Below are 21856 nucleotides of genomic sequence, written 5' to 3'. Positions count from 1 at the left end.
ATCATCACTAAGCACAAACAAAAAAGGACAAACTTGAACCTGTTTTCATACAACGTAAAGCACATGCAGTTGATAAACTTTGATACAAGGTGTCTAAGAACACCAGAAAACAAAAGGCAGTTACTCCTCAGGCTGCTGCTTGACAGGCTGACCATCAGCAGATTCATCGTGGATAATCAAAGAGAGGTGAGTTATCTTTGACAGCTGACTCTCTTAAGTGGAAGCAAACAAATGAGTCATTTGTTATTTCATCACAAAAGACACATCAATCTGAATGTTTCTGTTGACTGATTAGCTGATCTAATGGGACAGCTCAAAGAACACGAGACGAGCTTTACTACTAATGTTACTGCAGTACTGCAATAATTGATTACAGTGTCCAACTTCATGACAAGCACAGAAATGTTCCAGTAAGCTCTTTACATTTGTGTCATTTGTCTAATAAACACTACTTCCTCCTGCTGAAATAACTGATTATCAAGTGACAAACTGATGAACTCTAAAATGACATACGACATGATCACTTACCAAAGCTGTCATCAGCAGAATACGGCACTTCTGAAACCACACTGTCATCAAAATCCTGGAAATGATCAGCACATACTGGTGTGACACTAGATTTGATTTTCATTGTTTTACCTGAATCAGCCCCGTATACTGTGATATCCTTGCATGACTGAAAGCCTCATAATGGCTTGTTTGCATGGAAGGGTGCACTGTATTATTATGCAGAGCCCATGAGGTCCCACACAGCCTAAACAGGGCCTACACCTGAGCAATGTGCACTGCAAGCACTGAGACGAGCAACTACAATCCTGTTTCCAGTACATCCTGAGCACACTAGCAGTATGTAATGTCAGTGAGTCTACAGCCACATAATAAACACACATTAACTATGATAAATACACATACTGGTCATCTCCAGACACCTTGTGACCAATAAAGAAAGGTGTAAAACAAGTGTCCGTTTTCTAATTACATTTGGACATATCAAAATGAAGTCATCCATCAAAAGCTTTGGTTTGTCCCCTATGGTTACCTCTGTCTGTTCGGCTGGTGTATGCACCAGCTGCCCACTGTCCTCTGTCCCAGCTTCTAGTGGTGGGTCTGAAAGAACGAGAGAGATATATATATATATATATATATATATAAGAAAAACACAAATCGATTGAATGACCCGGTGTGACATATGTCCAAGATGAAATATATACAAACCAAAAAGTTGATCTTTGTGATGAGCTGGGGTCTCATCTTGAGTCATCGAATTAATCTACAACAGAACAACAACAACTGAGACTCCAGAACTTTTTCTAATACAAACCTGTTCTTTGTACGTAGATAAACAGAATCAAGACCAAACAAGTAATGCTACAATGACTACAGGTGATTCTTCCAATCATGTAAACAAAGCACACGTATGCAAAATGTAAAACTTGTGAACTTCACTTGGGGGGAGTGTCTGTGACAGTGTGATTATACATATGTATGATGTGTATATACACATTCGTTGGATATTTTCTTTCCAAAGTACATATTTTTGGTAAAATATTAGTGTGCATTTACTGTAATATTGAGTGATGGGTCAGTGTTAAATTTATGTGTCATAGGAAACTAAAATGTTTCCACATGTTACTGCAAATTTAAGTCCTTCAATGTCTTGCTGAAGTCCAGGCCACCTCAAATGATCACCATTCTAATTTAACACTATCCACACTCAAAGAACCAAGCCCAGATCAATCAAAACCGTCTTCAAAACAAAAACAGTGTTAATGTGGATACTGACGACTGATCCAAACAGCTTTTCATTGGACACACATGCTCTGCTTTACCTCGTCAGGCTTGGTGTCATCTGGCAGAAAGAGGTCTGAAAATTCCTTTTCATCCTTTGAGGATGACTCTGGGAAGATAATCACAATCACATTTCCTATCTATTGTCCATCACACTGCACATTTGCCAGGACATAACAGGACATAAAACAGTAAAACTGGTCTGGCCCAGAGAATTGGCCATGGATCATTGGGCAGGTGAGTAGATTTAGAACTACAGGTAGTAACAAGCTGTCTTTGTAGATATCCAGATGTAAAACACACTATCTGTGAAAAACTTTTCTAAAGGTTTGTCCCTCGATTTCTGCCTCAGTATTTCAACATTAACATTGTAACCTAGGGGTGTAGTATTTAATATTGCCCATCTTGTATATGGTGTAATAGGTCAAGAGGTAGAAATGACTCACCAAGTGATTCACACTGGACCTAGAATTTAAATAAAAAAATGAATGGATTATCACTCACTTTTTTGCAGAGTGCAAACAGGGTCTAAATCATTTCACTTAATGATCAAAGTTTCCAGTCTTATCGTATGTATATGACAAGTATTTATACCTCATTTGATTCTTCAGCTATTGTACTTTGCTGGGAAAGGACAATATATTTACATTCATCCAAAAAGTGATCATTCTCCTATGAAGAGCATCTTAAAGTTGAAATGCTTTTTTATCCAGTAACACACTACAAAAAAAAAAGACAACACAGATGCAAATACACCACAAATATTGAGATGCAAATTACCATTTCGTCTGCTGTGATACCACTGAGACAATCATCTCCTCCCTTGATTTCACTGTCATCAGTTGATGCATTTGGCTCTGCAGTGCAAAGGAGAAAAAAATAAATAAATAAAAATTGATTGATAATCCAAAAAGACAAAATCTCAGAGCATGCCTGGGATGCTGTTTTGTTTTTTATCCTATAGTGAATTTTGATACCTGTGCAGTCATTTGTCAAACAGGCATCCTCAACAGAACAAGTCACCTCTCCAACTTCATCATCCTTAACAGCAAAAAACAACAAGATTTAGATTACAGACATAAATTTTGCAGTTTAACTGCAGAATTCTGGACATTCAAATCCGTTACCTTGTGTGGAGCCGGAACTGTACAGGCTCGTGGCTCACTGACTTCTACCAGGAGTGCATAAACAGAGATGATTAGATACACAATGTGTTGCTGCTCATGACAAGTGGAATAATGAAGGATCTTTTCAACTACATTCAAATAATGTCAAGCAGGTGTAAAAACAGCAAATCATAACACTAACATAAGTGCTCAAATTACTCCACCTGCCTCTGTGGTTAAGGATATATGCTGAACTTATAATTAAATCAATATAACTCTTATGTTAATTTAGCACTTAATACATTGCCTTAATTAAAAATGAGATAACAGAAACAAACCTGAATATGTATCCTCATGATAAGCCAAGGTCTCCTCTTCAGTCAAGTCAATCTATTAATCAAACAGGTGGATAGTAACAAGTGACATTTATACTTGTCCATCAAAAGTAGCACAGTAATATCTGTCCTATATTATCATAACATTACTTTGATATCTGTTGTAATACATGGCACTTCCTCCTGTGGGAGACCATCACCAGCTTCAATTTCCTGCTCTGTGGGATCTGTAAAGACATTTTACAATCACACAGCATACTTTTATTTTATTAACTAACCGTGTACCAGCCAAAGATGGGTTTTCTTGCACTAAGTTGAAGAGTAATGTCTTGCAAATTACTACAGCAGCTGTTTTCATTTCAGCTATACCACCCAGAAATATATACAAGAAATGTAAAAATAATGGCACATAATAAAGCTAGTTAGGCTTAGCCTGACTATTTTTTATGTATAGGTAAAGTGGGAATGCAAGTTTATTTGTGATGGACATAAGTATGAATGATGTAATCAGGAATTTTAAGTCACACTATCTGAAAATCTGTATCGTGTCTTGTGTGCTCACTTTTTGCCAGTGTTTTGTCTAACTGAATGCAGATTTTTACACAAACTAAAGGTTTTAAATACCTTAATTGCCTTCGTGAGCTGTGTATTAACATGCCACTGCTGCAACTCCAGCTGCTGACTCTGTTGGACAATTCAGCAGCCAGGCTACAACAGCTAACTCCCTGCAGTTTGTACAACACTGGCATGACCTTTTTTCCCCTCCTGACATTTTACACAGTGCAGTGCATTCAGAAAGTTTTTAGGCCCCTTCACGTTTTTCAGTTTTGTTATGTTGCAGCTTGATATTACAATTGTTTGAAATCATTTTTATTTTCCTCGATCTACACTACCACATAATGACAAAAAACAAGTTTAGGAATATTTGTAAATTTATTAAAAGTTAAAACTGAAATATAAGTATTCAGAGCCTTTGCAACAACAAGTGAAAATGAGTTCAGCCACCTCCCATTTCTCTTGATCTTTGCTGAGCTGTTTCTACACCTTGATTGGAGTCCACCTGTGGTAAATTAAATTGATTGGACATGATTTGGAAAGGCACACCCCTGATTATAGAAGGTCTCACAGCTGGCAATGCATATCAGAGCAAAAACTAAGCCATGAGGTCAAAGCCTGCAGAGCTCAGAGACAAGACTGTTCATAAGCACAGGGCTGGGGAAGGCTACAAAACATTTTCTGCTGCACTGTTGGTTCCCAGGAGCACAGTGGCCTCCATAATACTCAAATGGAATTAGTTTGGTACAACCAGGACTCTTCCAAGGGTTGGTCACCCAGCCAAACTGAGCAATCGTGAAAGAACAGCCTTAGTAAAGCTCCAGGACAACCATCACTACAACCCTGCAGAAACCAAGCTTGAACTGTTGGGCCTCAATTCTAAAAGTTATGTCTGGAGAAAACCAGGCACCTCTTATTAACTACCCAATACCATCCCAACAGTGAAGCATGGTGGTGGCAGCATTATGCTGTGGGGGTGTTTTTCAGCAGAAGGGACTGGGAGACTGGTCAGGGCTGAAGGAAGGCTTAATGGAGCAAAATACAGAAACATCCTCAATGAAAACCTGCTCCCCATCACTCAGGACCTCACCTTCCAATACCAACATGACAATGACCCTAAGCACACAGCCAAGACAACACAGGAGTGGTTTAGAGACAACTGTGAATGTGCTAGACTGGCCCAGCCAGAGTCCTGACTTGAACCCTGTCCAACATTTATGGAGAGACCTGGAAATGGCTGTATACTGACAGTCCCCATCCAACCTGACTGAGCTTGAGCTTTGAGCAAAAACAATCCTCCAATCCAGGCGTGGAAAGCTTTTTGCATCATACCCAAAAAGACTTGGGGTGTAACTGTTTCCAAAGGTGCTTCAACTAAGTACTGAGTAAAGGCTCTGAATACTTGTGCAATAATAAATGTGATATCTCAGGTTTTCCTTTTTAATAAATTTACAAACATTTCTAAACTTTTGTTTGCACTTTGTCATTATGGGGTGCTGAGTGTAGTTTAATCCATCCATTAGGGTCACAGAGATCTGCTGGAGCCTATCCCAGCTCTCTCCGGGTGAAAGGCAGGGGTACACCCTGGACAGGTCACCAGTCCATCACAGGGAGTGTAGATTAATGAGGAGAAAAAATAATAAGTGCAGTATCAGGCTGCAACATAACAAAACTGAAAAAAGTGAGGGGGTCTGAATACTTTCTGAAGGCACTGCATGTCTCGCCCCTTTAACACTTCTGAACTGCTGTGTGATTTGAAATAAGATCCACTCACCACAGAACTGCTGCACAGGCAGTACAAGGGTAGGCAGCACCAATTCAGTCTGAAAATGTAAGAAGACAATCTCTATGTATTCGTTTGACACACTAGGCACCAAAATAATTAATCTCAGTGCTTTATATGAAGATGAGGTAGAGACAATGAACATCAGCAAATCACACCCACTAAACCCATACTTTTACATGCTTTCTGAAGTTAAAAATACATTTATTTATTTGCCTACATTAAGCTGCTCTGAGCAGTTCTTTTCCTGATTATGAACAATATGGAGCAGTACAACTCACTTCACGTACCTGCTTTGAATCTTTAGAAACGGTCTCATGCAAATCAGTGGGGCCATCTGTTTCTTGTGGAACCTTTAGAAGAAGACAAGTCTATCTCTCTATTTGTCTGTTAAACATTCAAGTCATAGAAGAGTCAAAAATCTTAAGTTTACCATTTCCCCTTCTGTCACTCTGGTAACAGAACTGTCCCTTGCATCAGCGATCTCACTGTCATTACCTGGAGCTGATTATGCAAATAATAAAAGCAACAAAAGTAAAATTACACACAACTGAACACAATTTGACAACAAATGACTGACTTAAATAGTAACATAATTTAATAATCCTGAAAACAAAGCCAAAAGGAAAAAAAATGCATTGCTTACCACAATATATCATGTCAAAGGTGCTTCCCTCGTTGTGGGTATTTATCTCTTCAGCTGAAGACTCATCTGACAGAACAGTTTCCATCATTAAAGCATCATTTTCTTCAGGGTCCTTGCCAGTTTTACTTATATCCTTGTCACAGCTGAATGTCATACCTTGGTCGGCTTCGTTATCAAGTAGAGACGACGTGGTTTCATCAATGCTACTATCATTTGCCAAAATTTCTTTGGGGTTTGTTTGACTTATCACCATAGTGGCTATGTTCATTCCTTCAACTGAAACACTTTTTTGAGGTCCAGTTGCCATATGATATTCTGACATATTGTGATCCCACTCCTGAGGGAGTAATACAAAAGACTCCACATGAATAGAATCTGCAGGAGTTTCACTGGTTGTTAGATCACTTGATGTATGAGGGTCAAACAGCTTGTCAGTGAGCTGCTCTTCTATGTGGTCTGTCCAAGGCTCGATGCAAGTAACAGCACTATCTATTTCTTGGCTTCTGGGACACTCCAGTTTCTTCTTAGGTGGCGCAGCCTCTTTCACGGTTGACTCATGTTGCAGTGGTTCTTCAAATGAAGAGGTCAGTCCAGTTACATCAGCCTTGTTTTCTGCTTTTGAGCTCTTCCACCAGGTTTTCATCACTTCATTTATCACCTGGCCTTCACATTCCACCTGCACAACACACTTCATTTTTTCTTCATGTCTTGTTAGTCTGGTGATAGTCAGCTGCAACAGCTTGTCTGTCAAAAGTGCAGACAACTCATTTACTGCCCCACTATCCCAATATCCACACGAAGAGTCGAAGCCCTCAAGCTCACACAAAAACGCCTGCAGTGGAGTTTCCACTAAGTCAGAGGGCATTTCTCTCACATCTGTAATGCTGACTTGGGACCTGTTTCCATAGTCCACAAAGAGAACAGACAGATCGTGTCCATCTTTGTTGATGACCTCTGCACGATACCAAAGATGATCATCTGAAAAGAGAGCAATGCATGGGCTACCAGGGGAGAGAAGGCCTGGGTCAATACATTTGTGATCAGCAGCAGCCCCAAATTCTGAGAGAGCTAATGTGATCTTATCAAGCTCTTCTGAGTCTACATACTGACACCAGAAAGTCTGAGCATCACTTATGCTTGAGATGTAGACCTCCAACTGTTGCCCCTCTAAAAATTCTGCTTGGTAGTAATGTAAAGAACACGGGTTTAACAGGGATGTCTCCGTCTTCTCTGGCAGACGCCTTACATCAGTGTTTTGGTCAGGTTCTTCCTTAACGTGCTTGAGTTTCTCTGAGGCAACATCAGAACTAATGTTTAAACATTTACTGGGTACTTTACACGTGACATGCACACCACTGTCTTCAAGACTGACCTCCCACAAAGATCCTGACTGCCTGATAAACCTGCACTTGAGGACTTTTTCTTCATTACAACCAATATCTTCTTTGAATGCGGACACCACTTCTGGATCAAGCACTTCCTTCTCTGCAAGAGCTGCAGCACTGCTCAGCATGCAGTGCGTGCTGTACATGGGGAGCTGCAACAAAGACTCAGGGAGTCTGCCTATTTTGGAAATTGGTATCACTGCTGTATTTCCAAAATCGACAAACTCAACAAGAGCTGTTGTGTTGCTGTGAGTTTCTTTTACAACTGCACGGTACCATGATGTATCGTCTGCAAACTCTGCTTGAACAATTACACCGGGATGCAAATAGTTGACATCAGTTGGGGTCAGGGTTGATTTGGTATCATTAAGCTTTTTAACAACAGAGAATAATTCATCCTCCTCTCTGACAAGTTGTATGTAAAAACTTAATGGGCTGTTACAATGTGAAACATAAACATCAGCTTCCATACCCTTTGTGACAGATGTTGAGGGCAGGTCTGATAGTTCAGGGAGTTTTTCAACTTTGCTTTCTTTCTGAAATGCGATGTCAACTGCAGCACAAGTAACCAGCTGTGTAGTGTTTGTAGGGAGATTTTCTCCTTTTGGTTTAGCATGGGCACCTTCCAGTTCACAACCACTTCCTGTTTTACCACAGGACTGTCTTTGTCGAGGTGGTCTGTACAGCTTCATCTGAGGTGCTTTGACTTTCTGACCATTTTCAAGAATGTGGTGTGGAAGCTTGAGCAGATTCGTGTCCGCAGGTTTTGGCTCATCTCCAATATGATCTGCTGGTTTGGAGGCAGTTTGGCTACTTGTCTTGGTGTGATTTTCCATTTCTCTAGCTTGTTTTGGAGTCCTTTGCACATGTTTTGCAGAAGATTCAAGTGTTTTCCATCTCTGGTACACAACTCCTCCTTGTGTGTGCATCTCAATCTGAAACATCTTCTTGATCTCTGAATTAATCTGAGTATTTCCATGATACAGCTCAACCAGAAGTTTCCCATCAGGTTCTTTGGCCACTACTAGTGCTCTGAATTTACATTCTGTGGCACTCGCCTCAAACCAGCCATTAACTTCACTGGAAACGTTGGCTGGGACATCAGAGAGAGCACACACAACTGCTTGCACAGGCACAGACATGATGTCATTAGCCTCTCTGGGAACTGGGAGCAAGTCAGATTTGCCCACCTCAATAGTGTCACCATAATCCACAAAGTGAACCAAGACTGCTGGTTTTGTGGCTTTGATCTGCCCTCTGTACCACTGCCCATCAGTGTACTTAGCAAAGCATAAAGTTCCAAAGACTGTTGGGAGTTTTACATTTTCTAGTTGATGGCAGAGGTTGCTTACTTTAATCTTGAGATCTTTCATCACATCAGCATTCCTCTCAAGCTGGCAGAAGAACTGATTGACACTGTTCACACAGGTCACTGTGACCTGTTCCTCTGTCCCAGTTTTGATATTGTGCGTTGAGTAGTAGTATGTGTCAAGCCGGAAAGATGGTTTAGAGGCTGTTTTGGGAGGTGCACTTTTGACAAGATTAACCATGCTGGTGCAAACACTCTCAAACGGAGTTTCCAGATCCACAATGTTGTAAACAATCCTCTGCTCACTGTACATGACAGCATATATGGTGCACTTTAAAATTACAAAGTTGGATGCAGCAGTTTCCACAAAGGTGTTGAATCTTGCTGTTGCTTCATCATTCCACTCATTTATTGCAGATGTGGGATTGAAAGGGTTCAGCAGACTGCATCGAAACGCTTGTCCTTGCAGAGTGAGAAATTCGGGGCTTATCCTCCTCAGGTCACAGAGGGAGACCGTCTCTGTCTGGCCATAGTCAACAAACAACACATCCACTTGAGCTGTTTCATCTTTGTGAATTACAAGAGCCCTGTACCACATTCCATTATCAGGGTGACGAGCAACACAGGCTGTTTCTACAAGAGGCTGACTCTCACTGTTTGCATAATAAGCCTGTATGTCACGCATGAGCAATTTCAAGTGCCCTGTATTTTGGACTAGCTGGCACCAAAAGTCATTTGGGCTTTTGATGTAGGACACAGTGACATCAAGGACACTTCCAATGGGAAACATGAGCTCTTTGAATGTAGGGGTTCTTTCACTACCAGCAGGGCCAGCAGTGTTTTGGTTCTGGAAAGCTATTCCATTATTTCTATATCCACTGGAGAGTCTGGCCTCTGTATGGTTTCTGGGAAGCAGAATGGCAGGTTGCATGGTCATTTTAGCTTTAGGCTGACTCTGTGTTTCAACCCTTTCAGCAAAGTTGGAACTGCACATTAATGTACTCAGATCTCTTTCCCCCAGTGCTTTGGGATCTGTTATTTGGACAACATAGCTGTCGTCATGTTTTGTTGTCACATGTATATTTAGTACTTTGTCTGTGACTGCTCTGATGAAAAACTCACAGGCTTTTTGGCTCCATTTTCCATCTTTTGGTCTGACACCAGCCAGAGAGCATTTCAGTGCAAGCCATGGTAGCTTTTTTAACTCATTGGGAAGGGTCTTGATGTTAAGCCTGTCAACCACTTCAGTGTTACCGTAATCAACAAAGAACACCTTGATTTGTGTCTCGCCAACTTCAGACACAGTTGCTCTGTAGAAGTCGTCATTCTCTGCCTTGGCAGCACAGTAGAGCCCAACAAATGGATTGCTCACCACAACTGGTCTCACCTCATCCTCTGAGCATCTGTACAAATGATACATATTATCCATCAGTTCATCCAACTCATTGGTATAATTCCGTGTTTGGATCCAAAACTCTGATGGACTGGATACATGCTTAACAACTGCCATATGTGAGGAGTTCAGAGAGAGGTCTTGGGCTGGGAATTTCTCCAGTACTTCTTGACATTCCTTTTCCTCTCCAGGCTCCCCAAGAGTTAACATCTTTCTTCGATTTCTTTCTTGCTGGGATGGATTCTTGTAGCTGTATGCAGGGCTACAGATGGCATAATCCCCCTGTGGCGTCTCACACTCCAGCAAACAGCTCTCTTTGGAACCAAACAAGTTGTTGATATTTGTGTTTTCATCCCCATATAGCGTGACATAGTGAACACCCTCAGAGATGCTCTGGTACTCAAATTTTGCAATCACTGTCTTACACAGAAGCAGGTTCCTGAGATAGTCAATCTGCCTGGTTTTCCATCCAACTCCTCTGTCAATGATCCCATATAGGGAACAGACATAAGTTACAACAGGCATCCTGAAGAATTCTGCAGCCATTGGTCTTAGGTTCTCCACTTGAATGAACTGTTTTGTTCCATAATCAACGTGCAACACTTCCACCATTTTGTTTGTCGGGAATACCTGCTGTAGAACAGAACGGTACCACTTGCCATCACTTCCTCTTGCAGCACATGGAAAACCAATCATTTCTGGACCTACAATGCATCTGGTACTTCTGCCCTCACAGCATTGTTTTAACTGTTCCGAAAGTTTCTTCAGCTCTTGTGAGAAGACTTTCAACTGGCAAAAAATCCGCTGTGGATTTGTCACTTCTGTAACAATGACAGTCTCCACAGTTCCTTCTGGCAGCTCTGGATACATAAAAATTAATTCTTTGTGCAGTCGCTCACCTGCTCCCATGGACAGCTGAGTATTGGGTGACACTTGAGTTCCACTTTGAGACTGAAGTGACTTGAGTACAAAGTCTTGGAACACATCTGGGCGCAACTTTCTAGAAAATCCCATCTCATACATTTGCGTGGCTATGCAAGGGATGTGCAGGAGAAATGTTCTGTGGGGTACCAGTACATTTTGCACATGTGCCTTCACACACTTCCCAGAGAGCGATTTCAAAAATTCAAGAGCTACTGGAGACCATCTATTCTCAGGGGAGAGGGGTAACACGTTAGCAAGCACACAAAATTCTACTTCAGGTGGCAGGATGAAGTGCTCCTTCTTAGCCCATGCCAGCTTATTTGTGGTGGTGCCACATGTCATCCCTTTGTCAATGAGGAACACAGTGTATTTTGTGCCATTTCTCGAGACAATACGGGCCCTATACCAAGTACCGTCTATCTGAACCAAACACTGGTCACCCAGATTTCCTTCAAACTCTTGAAATGTGTTTCCAGGAGACTGAATATCTTTGGACAGGGACTCATATTCAGCTGTTCTCTCCTGGCTAAATTTCCCCCAGAACTCCACCAGCACACAAAGAGGATGCAAGTGGACCCTGGTTATGAGAATTGTTACATCTGATCCTTGTGTAGGAAGCCCAGGGATTGAGGACATTTTGGCAGTTTCAAACATTTCAGCTACCCATGACTGGTCACTTCAACACTGCTGTGTATGCACTGGATGAAATCTGGAAAACATAGAAACACACAAAAGATGAAGATTAAGATTAATTCTTCCTATCAGAAACAAAAAAAAAAAAAAATCATAAAACCACTAAGAATTTTTAAACTTGCCATGAAACTTGGCTAATTATTGAAAAAAAAAATAAACTACATTAACTCAGTATTCAATAACTGATTCCAATGAATTCAGTTCATTTGTATAGCACCAAATGACAAAATCATTTCAAGGCACTTTATATAGAACACAAAAACAAATCCCATTTCATCATGGTTAGTGGACAGTGACTGTGCAACAGTCCACTGTTTTGTGATGCAGCTAATTGAGTGAGCTCTCAATGTTAAACACTACAGTTATATACAGTACAGAACAACCTGTCATCTTCTTTATTTGCTTTAAGCACACATTTGAGTGACTCATGAAATTTGGAAAATATTTATTTATTAAGAGGATAAACCCCTAGAGATGAATCGTCTTGTTTTTGAGGGGGTTCTCTGTCTTCTATGAAACAAGTAGCTGCTCTGCAATAAACCTGAAACATTTAGAGTGCACTATCATGATACTGTGATAGTAGATGTTTTCTGCCAGTAGAATCAGAAACTTCATTGCTTTCATGGGGCCTATCCTCTAGCACTATTTGGCTCTACTCAACTTGATTCGGTTTTTTGGGTTTTCCCAAATAATTTAGTTCTAGATTCAAGATATAAGAAATAAGACTTATTTTTTTTGGAGTTAACCAAATTTAGTGCATTCTCCTGTAACAGTAAGGCTTTTGACTGTTCAGAATAAAGATTTTAGTTTATTAGATGTAACTATTTTATTTATTTGAAATACAGTTGTATAAAAGGTACTATTGTTTGCATGTTCAATTTTTAAAAGAAAAATAATATTTAAATGATGATTAACTTCATATCTTTATGTCACTAAAAAGGAACCTTTAAGTTTGACTGAAACAGTGCCTTGGTCTATATCAACACATATATTGATAAACTTATAGGAAGAAAAAAAAAATCATCATAAGATTATTTTTTCCATATCACCCAGCCCTAGTTACAATACCTTGTTAGTATTTTGCGAAAATACTCACTGTATCTGTTTTATTGTCTGTGTTCAAAGTAGACGACAGCGCTTGCACAAATGCTGATGATATCAGATGCAACAGGAAACTTGAAAGCATAAGATGCAAAGCACATGTAAAAAAAAAAAAAAACTCAGGACACTATTAACCAACTCCATGCAACTGAAAACAGAGATGATGATTATATGCATGCATAAGTGCTGCAAAAAACAATTTGAATAATCAATTTTTACTGATAATATTGATTAGTTGTTGCAGCCTTAGCATGCAATGCCACAAGCAGTCAAAAGTAGGGATCTCGATTTTGGTAAACAAATAAATAAAATGAAATGAAAAATTTATTTAAAAAAAAAAAAAATCATTACAGTCATTTCCATTTTGTCATATACAGTAGGTTGATCAAATATAATCATAAACCCTTGTGCGTTTTTGATGGTGCTACTGTACTATATTAACATGATCCTACTTTAAACACCAACAGAAGCTTTCAAGGCTAACATTGTTGAAGCTCTGTGGACAGATTTTAAACATGCTGGGTGTGCAAAACAGCCATCACCACACTTTTGATGTGACCTGAATGAAAGCAAATTTAAAAAATTCCTAAATCGAGACTAGACTAGGAGTGCAGATGGCTACAAAAAACCTGTTTGTACCTGTGACATCTGCTAAAGGTTGGGGTTTCTAAATACTGACTTTGCTCCCTGCAGTGATCGTGGGGGTGTGTCCAGATTTGAGCCTTATCACAAACAATTATTTGTCTAAACAATATATTTGGTGTCAACGGGATTATTTTACTGCTCCTGGAGCTCCGGAGCCTAGATCATAAATATCAAACATGTTTGATATGGGGAGTCTCCTACAGAATACCCACAATAGCCAATGAGAGGGAGCAGCCTGGAAAACGTTGCCAACTGGATAATGGGTACATTTACGCCTCACAAACATTTTAGCTGATCACAACAAAACCAGTGCCAAAAGGAGCACTGAAAAAAAAAAACCAAACAAAAAACAGTCTTGTTGAATTATGCCAACAAAATGGGTGTCCTTTTAACATATTGTGCAAGACATAACCATACCACAACTTTTAACATATTGTGCAAGATATAACCATACCACAACTTTTAACATATTGTGCAAGACATAACCATACCACAACTTTTAACATATTGTGCAAGACATAACCATACCACAACTTTTAACATATTGTGCAAGACATAACCATACCACAACTTTTAACATATTGTGCAAGACATACAGTGGGTACGGAAAGTATTCAGACCCCTTTAAATTTTTCACTCTTTGTGTCATTGCAGCCATTTGCCAAAATCAAAAAAGTTCATTTTATTTCTCATTAATGTACACTCAGCACCCCATCTTGACAGAAAAAAACAAATGTAGAAATTTTTGCAAATTTATTACAAAAGAAAAACTGAAATATCACATGGTCATAAGTATTCAGACCCTGTGCTCAGTATTGAGTAGAAGCACCCTTTTGAGCTAGTACAGCCATGAGTCTTCTTGGGAATGATGCAACAAGTTTTTCACACCTGGATTTGGGGATCCTCTGCCATTCTTCCTTGCAGATCCTCTCCAGTTCTGTCAGGTTGGATGGTGAACGTTGGTGGACAGCCATTTTCAGGTCTCTCCAGAGATGCTCAATTGGGTTTAGGTCAGGGCTCTGGCTGGGCCAGTCAAGAACGGTCACAGAGTTGTTCCGAAGCCACTCCTTTGTTATTTTAGCTGTGTGCTTAGGGTCATTGTCCTGTTGAAAGGTGAACCTTCGGCCCAGTCTGAGGTCCTGAGCACTCTGGAAGAGGTTTTCTTCCAGGATATCTCTGTACTTGGCTACATTCATCTTTCCTTCAATTGCAACCAGTCGTCCTGTCCCTGCAGCTGAAAAACACCCCCACAACATGATGCTCCCACCACCATGTTTCACTGTAGGGATTGTATTGGGCAGGTGATGAGCAGTGCCTGGTTTTCTCCACACATACCGCTTAGAATTAACGCCAAAAAGTTCAATCTTGGTCTCATCAGACCAGAGAATCTTATTTCTTATAGTCTGGGAGTCCTTCATGTGTTTTTTGGCAAACTCTATGTAGGCTTTCATGTGTCTTGTACTTCTGTCGGGCCCCTCTGCCATAAAGCCCCGACTGGTGGAGGGCTGCAGTGATAGTTGACTTTGTGGAACTTTCTCCCATCTCCCTACTGCATCTCAGGAGCTCAGCCACAATGATCTTTGGGTTCTTCTTTACCTCTCTCACCAAGGCTCTTCTCCCACGATTGCTCAGTTTGGCTGGACGGCCAGGTCTAGGAAGAGTTCTGGTCGTCCCAAACTTTTTCCATTTGAGGATTATGGAGGCCACTGTGCTCTTAGGAACCTTGAGTGCTGCAGAAATTCTTTTGTAACCTTGGCCAGATCTGTGCCTTGCCACAATTCTGTCTCTAAGCTCCTTGGGCAGTTCCTTCGACCTCATGATTCTCATTTGCTCTGACATGCACTGTGAGCTGTAAGGTCTTATATAGACAGGTGTGTGCCTTTCCTAATCAAGTCCAATCAGTTTAATTAAACACAGCTGGACTCCAATGAAGGAGCAGAACCATCTCAAGGAGGATCAGAAGAAGTGGACAGCATGTGAGTTAAATATGAGTGTCACTGCAAAGGGTCTGAATACTTATGATCATGTGATATTTCAGTTTTTCTTTTTTAATAAATTTGCAAAAATTTCTACATTTGTTTTTTTCTGTCAAGATGGGGTGCTGAGTGTACATTAATGAGAAATAAAATGAACTTCTTTGATTTTGGCAAATGGCTGCAATGACACAAAGAGTGAAAAATTTTAAAGGGGTCTGAATACTTTCCGTACCCACTGTAACCATACCACAACTTTTAACATATTGTGCAAGACATAACCATACCACAACTTTTAACATATTGTGCAAGACATAACCATACCACAACTTTTAACATATTGTGCAAGATATAATCATACCACAACTTTTAACATATTGTGCAAGATATAATCATACCTGTTACTACAAATGGCAGGTTTGTGGTCTTCCAGTCTTGTTGAATCATCTAGTGTGTGCGTTCAGAGGATTGTGATATTAAAAATCAGTTGAAACTGTCAATATGTTTGTGATTTCCTATATTATTAAAATTGGTGAAGATTTTAAAATCACCTAGTGTGTCCCCAGCCTTAGATACCCAAAATTTTGCAATTAGTTACATTTTTTTCTACTTTTAAAGTTAAAAAAATAAAACATAAAACTGCATTAACAATGAATGAATTAAGCTTAATGTTGACCTAGGTTGTTGCAGGAGATATACTTACTACTTTTCAATTACAAAAAAAAATTGGAATATGTACAGGGGTGCCCATATTTCGGCATATAGATACTGATATAGTCGCATTTCAAAAGCAGTGGGCAAAAATTATTGGGTGAAACTATAAAATGCTTGGGACAGTACATCTTTTCATCAATTGAAATACTTTTACCAAACATTCCACCATACTTAAGGTATTTTCAGAGACACTTATATAGCCCAAATGAAATCACAATAATAAATATGTATAGATTAATCAGAATGCAACACTGGCCATAATAACTTACCTGATTAATCACTGATATCTGTCACCAGATTACAAGATAGTAAATTACAGTAACATATTACAATGTATGTGCATTTTACGCCATTTTATTCACATTGATCTAACTGCTCAATCAGGTTCATGCAAAACACAAAATACTCAGAACTATAATGAAAGTTTTGTGATTATTGCCACAGTTTAGTCCATGGTCTAACTCTTGTACTCCGCTACTGATGTGCAACTGGCCTTATTTCGACTTCTAAATTTGAACAGCACAAAAATCTGATCTGCCATCTCCCTCGTCATTAGCTTCAGGTTTGTGGTTGCCAGTACGCCTATTAGATTTATTAATTAAGCACACTGTGGTCTGTCAGCACAGTGAGGGAAGGCTATGGCCAGAAACGTTTGTGATTCATTAACAATGCTGGTTTTGCAAGAGTTAGACATTAGTTAATAGGTGGCATTAATAATAGACTGCAGGCCTTACATCGTTAAAATTAGCGTGTAATATATCTGGAGTCTCTACGGGTTAAGTGGTAAGATTGGGTTGGATCAAAGAAATTCAGGCTAGCTGAACAGTCACATTGCTAACAAGCTACAAGTTTAGCTAACTAAGTTTTTGTTAACTGTTAGCTAATGGTGTTAATCGGACCAACCATAAGCTCTGTCCGTTTTTTTTTCGATCAAAAATAAGGGCAATTGTTTACTTTGATTGTTTTTAATTTAATGAATAATCAAACACCAGCTTTTTATTAAATTGAAGATTATTAGTTTACGTTATAAAAGGGTATGTTTTATCTAACTAACTTAACATTAGCTGTTAGCTAGCTAGTTAAGTTAACGCTACCCACTGCCGTAAAGGCGCAGCCCCAAAGTGACCCCAGCAGCGTTAATGAAGCGGCGGGCTGCAGGTGCTGGGTTAGCCGGGGGCACATTTACATCAAAATGCTCCTACATTTTCGGCTCAAACACGTTCAGCGGTATCACATAACCAGTCGACACAAAATACCTCACCTTTTTTGTCCTTTATCACGATGATTGTGTTAACACAGATTTACCATCGCACCAATCGACGCTAACTTTATTCCAACCGCCCAAACTTTGCAGATGTAGCTAACTATGTTCCTCTGCTTCAGGTGCAGACACCGATGTGTCAGATAATCCGCGGTAGAAAACAAACCCACAACAAACCGGTGTTAGTAACGGTCACGGGCTAACGGTGACTAGCCGAAAACCACGCGCGAACCGAGAGCTCGGAGCGTGAGCAGTTAGTTTTTATATCCGACCCGGAACTGACCTTTCCCATCCTGTCACGGTCACACTGGTCACTGCACAAACTAATCTGACAGTAGCGTTGTTTCTTAGAGTCTACCTAGGGGTGTCAAAAATTATTCTGAAAAATTAAGTGTTTACTTTTTAAAGATTACAAAACTGAATTGTTCAGTAGGTGAAAATTAACAAGAAAAGGACGCAATCCACAAAGTGCAAAATGAAATCAGACCGAAGATGGTCATTTCCACTGTCATGTCAATCAAGACCTTTCAAAGACAGTAGGGAACAGGTTTACTGCTGCTGTGGCCTGAGGCACAGGCACATGGGGGAGAAATTGTTGGTTTGCTGGAATAGTTTCCTTTTAATATGAGGACTTGGAAAATATTTCAGTGCATCACAAAAAAGTCAATGGAGGATACGGATCACCCAGTATGAAATGCAGATATCAAAAATCAGGGAGATGTAAATAGCTGGTATATTTCTGTGTAAACTTCACCATCATCTTCCCCTACACCAACTGAATGAGTAAAGCAGACACTGATCATTTCATCATGTTCTTCAGACCTGCCAGGCATATTTTTATGCAATAGTGTCTCTAGACAAAAGACTATTTTCAATAGTCAATTTAAACTGTGTTAATATTCCATGTTACAGAAACTGCCCTCTCCAAAGGTGTGGCTGTGTTTATAACATTTGCAGGATCAGACGACTCTGGCCTAAAAGTTTTGTGGAAAACCACAACATTCAGTTCATTAAAATTAAAATTCATATGATTTTGTAAATGAGGTTGATGCACTTGTGCATACATTCATGAGACTCCACAACATTTGATAGGAATTATTTCTATTAACATTTCTATTAAACTGTGTAGATTGATAGTAAAGTAGATTGATGATTAACAGCATGTTAACTCCTCATTTGGCTCCTGCTGTGTTGGGTCTCTTTCGCTGAAGGTCTCCTGCTTGCCATTCAGAGCTTTTCTACATCCTGCTCTACACCTAGGAATGCAGGTAAAACACTTCAACCTCCATGTTCACCAGCTGCAAACTGACAACACATATGGGAAGCATCAGACCTACCTCCTGTTCCTGTGGACAGGATGATGTCCACTTCTCATTTGGCTCTTGCTGTGTTTTGGTCACTTCACAAGGCTTCATCCTGTTCTATGCCTTATAATGGAGACACCATGGTTGAAGTAAATACACTGGTGTTGTATTTCAAGTTCTTGTTCTTCTTCTGAATTTCAGTGCAGGACTTGACACAACTGTTTTCTCACCTTTCTCTTGTAGAACAGGATATAGGCTGCCTCCTGCCGCTGCCTGCACACGGACACACTGCTTGTTTCCCTGACCACTGCATCGTTGAATGTAAGCCAGCGGTCAGCAGGCTCATCTGGACAAGCATCTGGATGGATGCTATCACAGATGTAATGTCCTAACACAGAGAGATGTAGTGGAGATTATGTAGTTTGACTTACTGAAACTCAGACAACAGTGATTAAACAATTACAATACTTATCACCAAGGTGTCAAAGAAATCTTATTGATGTATGACTGAGCGCCATGATCAAGCACCACCTGGCCTTCAGCCGTGATTATCTTACCTGCTTCAGTGGAACCAAAATGGCTGATGGCAGTTACCAAGCTGTAGCAGCCGCATCCCTGAGAAACAACACAGTAAACATGCTTATTTTCACATCAGCCTGATGTTTGTGTCTATTCTCAAGGGGAGTTTTGTTTGCTTTACGTGTTCGGATGGCACCAACAGGTCCCTGAGCAGCACCACGGGGTCATGCAGCTTCACCAGCTTATAGGAAGTGGTGAAGCTGAAGCGTTTGAGGTGCAAGATGAGAACTCTGAAGAAAATAAAAGAAAAGTTGAAAGTGGGAGAAAAGAATAGGATGGTTAGAAAAACCTCACCTCATTTTGCTAGAGTGAGAATCAGTCTGGTCAAGTGTTAGATCATATATGGTTGTGATGCCATTTACCTTGGCAGCGTCTTGAGGGTTGTCCTTTGGTACGATGTGTTTCCCCCACACTCACATTTATATTCTACCTCTGTGTCCTGCAGAAGAATACAGACAACATCCTGTGTGTTCTACACTTGTCTGTATATAGTCATTGATGATGTGGCTGAACAAAGACAGGTGGGTCTTACTGCCAGGTATTTCTCCAGGATCAGTTCCACAGAGCCTCCAGGAACTAGGTCCAGTGACAGGTTAGTGAATTCTTCCTGTGTTTTGGACTGGGCCCCACACCTGCACATTAAACAAACAGCACATATGCAAATACAACCGCACAGGTCAGGATAAGGCCTCCTGCTGCACCAGACCAGACCTGGGGCATTTCTTGATCAGGCTATTTGGAGGACAAAGTAAAGCCCCTTGTGGTAGTCTTTACCTCTTGCAGGTCCTAGTCATTTCCATCTTGAACATTAGGTGGTCCTCAACAGGGCAGGTGTAGCTTCTGCCCATGTGGGCTGCTACATTCCGCACCATAGGGGACAGGTTCCTCATCTGGTCCAGGACCGATGTTAGGAATTCATGAGCATCCTGAACACACAGCAGAGTTTGTACAGAGAACCAGAGACCATCAGGAGGAGATGGAATAACAAAATGCTTAGCAGAGGACTCACTTTTTGCTGGTGGTCACTGAACTCAGGCGCATGGACTGAGACCACCTCCTTAAATGAGTTCAAGAGATGGCTTTTACTTTGAGAGTCTCTGGAAGTGTGGGCATCTCTGATGGCCATGAATTGTCTGCGGGGGGGGGGGGGCATTAGAGCCATTATTTCACTCTGTTCCTCAGTTTGTGGAGAAATATGATTATAAAATGAGAATATGTGTGTGATGGGTGCTGTACCTTAAAAGTTGGGCTTCCGGTACTGAACTCCAAACTCCCTCTTGGCGGCTGACATCGCTGACAAAGTCCTCAAGGGTCAGGAGACTTTGCAGGCTGGAGTTTATATAACAGCTCTGCCCGATGTTGGGAAAACTGACACACAAACACCAGCAACATCGTCAGTTCTGTACTGACTAAATCACAAACTGAAGCTCATTTTTTTTACATACTCATGTCTTATTACAAGTTTGGTTTGTGTGCAGATATACCCACCCAAAGCGGTCAACGCTGGCACGGTGCCTCCTTACACCCCAAACAAGATTACTGCAACTCCTTTTTGTGCTACAGAGAATAGAAACAGTCAATAAACATGACACAAGGCTGTGAAAGCTCAGTGTGTTTCTCATTTTAGCTCATAAAAGTGTTTTTTTTTTTTTATGTGAAGCTGAGATGTGCTTAAGAAAATCAACTAGCAATGAGAAAAATAAGTAAGGCTGATGAAATACTAAAAATATATATTACTGATTTAAACCTCTAAAGCTGAAATGAAATCAAACTGTAATATTAGTAATTTTGTCATTTTTTAAACTGACCTGTTAAATTTTTCATTGAGCAGCACCTCAAGCATCAGCTCAAGCTGCTCCATTCTCATGCTTTCCAAATTGTCTGATTGCCTGTCAAACTTGCCGAAGGCTTCCTCTTTTGGCATTCCAGGCCTGCTGATGGGAACAAGAATCAGATTCAGTGTTTATTTTAGTTGTTACTGGCACACAGAATAAGTATATTCAGTAAAGAGGGTCAAGTGATGACAAGTCCTCCTTTACAGAAGCCACTACCTCCTCTGATGTTCATCCTTTTCTCTGTCATTTTGGGGAGCTGGAGCGACCCGGTGTCTTCTCTGTTGGAGAAACAATAAAGGTTCATGGTTAAAGATTGGTAAGCTTTGTGTTTCAATTTTGTACAGTGCTCTCATTTAGTCCAGACTGCTAACTATCTAGTTAATGCAGAGTTTGCGGTCTTTTTGTGTTTTTGTGGAACAAACCTTGCAGCATCTAAACAGCCGTTGCCACCAATGAGTCTTTGTGACATTATGATTCGGATCTGGAGTTTTCTTTAAGGTGCTGTCACTAGTGCACAGAGAGACATG

General features: G+C 40.4%; 1 protein-coding gene across 1 annotated transcript; it reads right to left on the bottom strand.

Annotated features, from left to right (window-relative positions):
- Positions 1–120: 120 nt before the first annotated feature.
- tdrd6a (tudor domain containing 6a) lies at positions 121–11860 on the bottom strand. Its single transcript, XM_026319281.1, has 12 exons — positions 6214–11860; positions 6001–6071; positions 5559–5607; positions 3380–3456; positions 3233–3284; positions 2916–2959; positions 2766–2829; positions 2569–2645; positions 1216–1270; positions 1040–1107; positions 529–583; positions 121–212 (listed from the first exon to the last, which is right to left on the bottom strand). Exons 1-12 carry the CDS (start codon positions 11858–11860, stop codon positions 121–123), a joined length of 6351 nt encoding a protein of 2116 aa, XP_026175066.1.
- Positions 11861–21856: the final 9996 nt, after the last annotated feature.

The sequence above is a fragment of the Mastacembelus armatus genome, chromosome 24, assembly GCF_900324485.2.
Source record: "Mastacembelus armatus chromosome 24, fMasArm1.2, whole genome shotgun sequence".
In the NCBI taxonomy this organism is placed as follows: Eukaryota; Metazoa; Chordata; class Actinopteri; order Synbranchiformes; family Mastacembelidae; genus Mastacembelus; species Mastacembelus armatus.
This window is presented reverse-complemented; position numbering and strand designations above follow the sequence as displayed.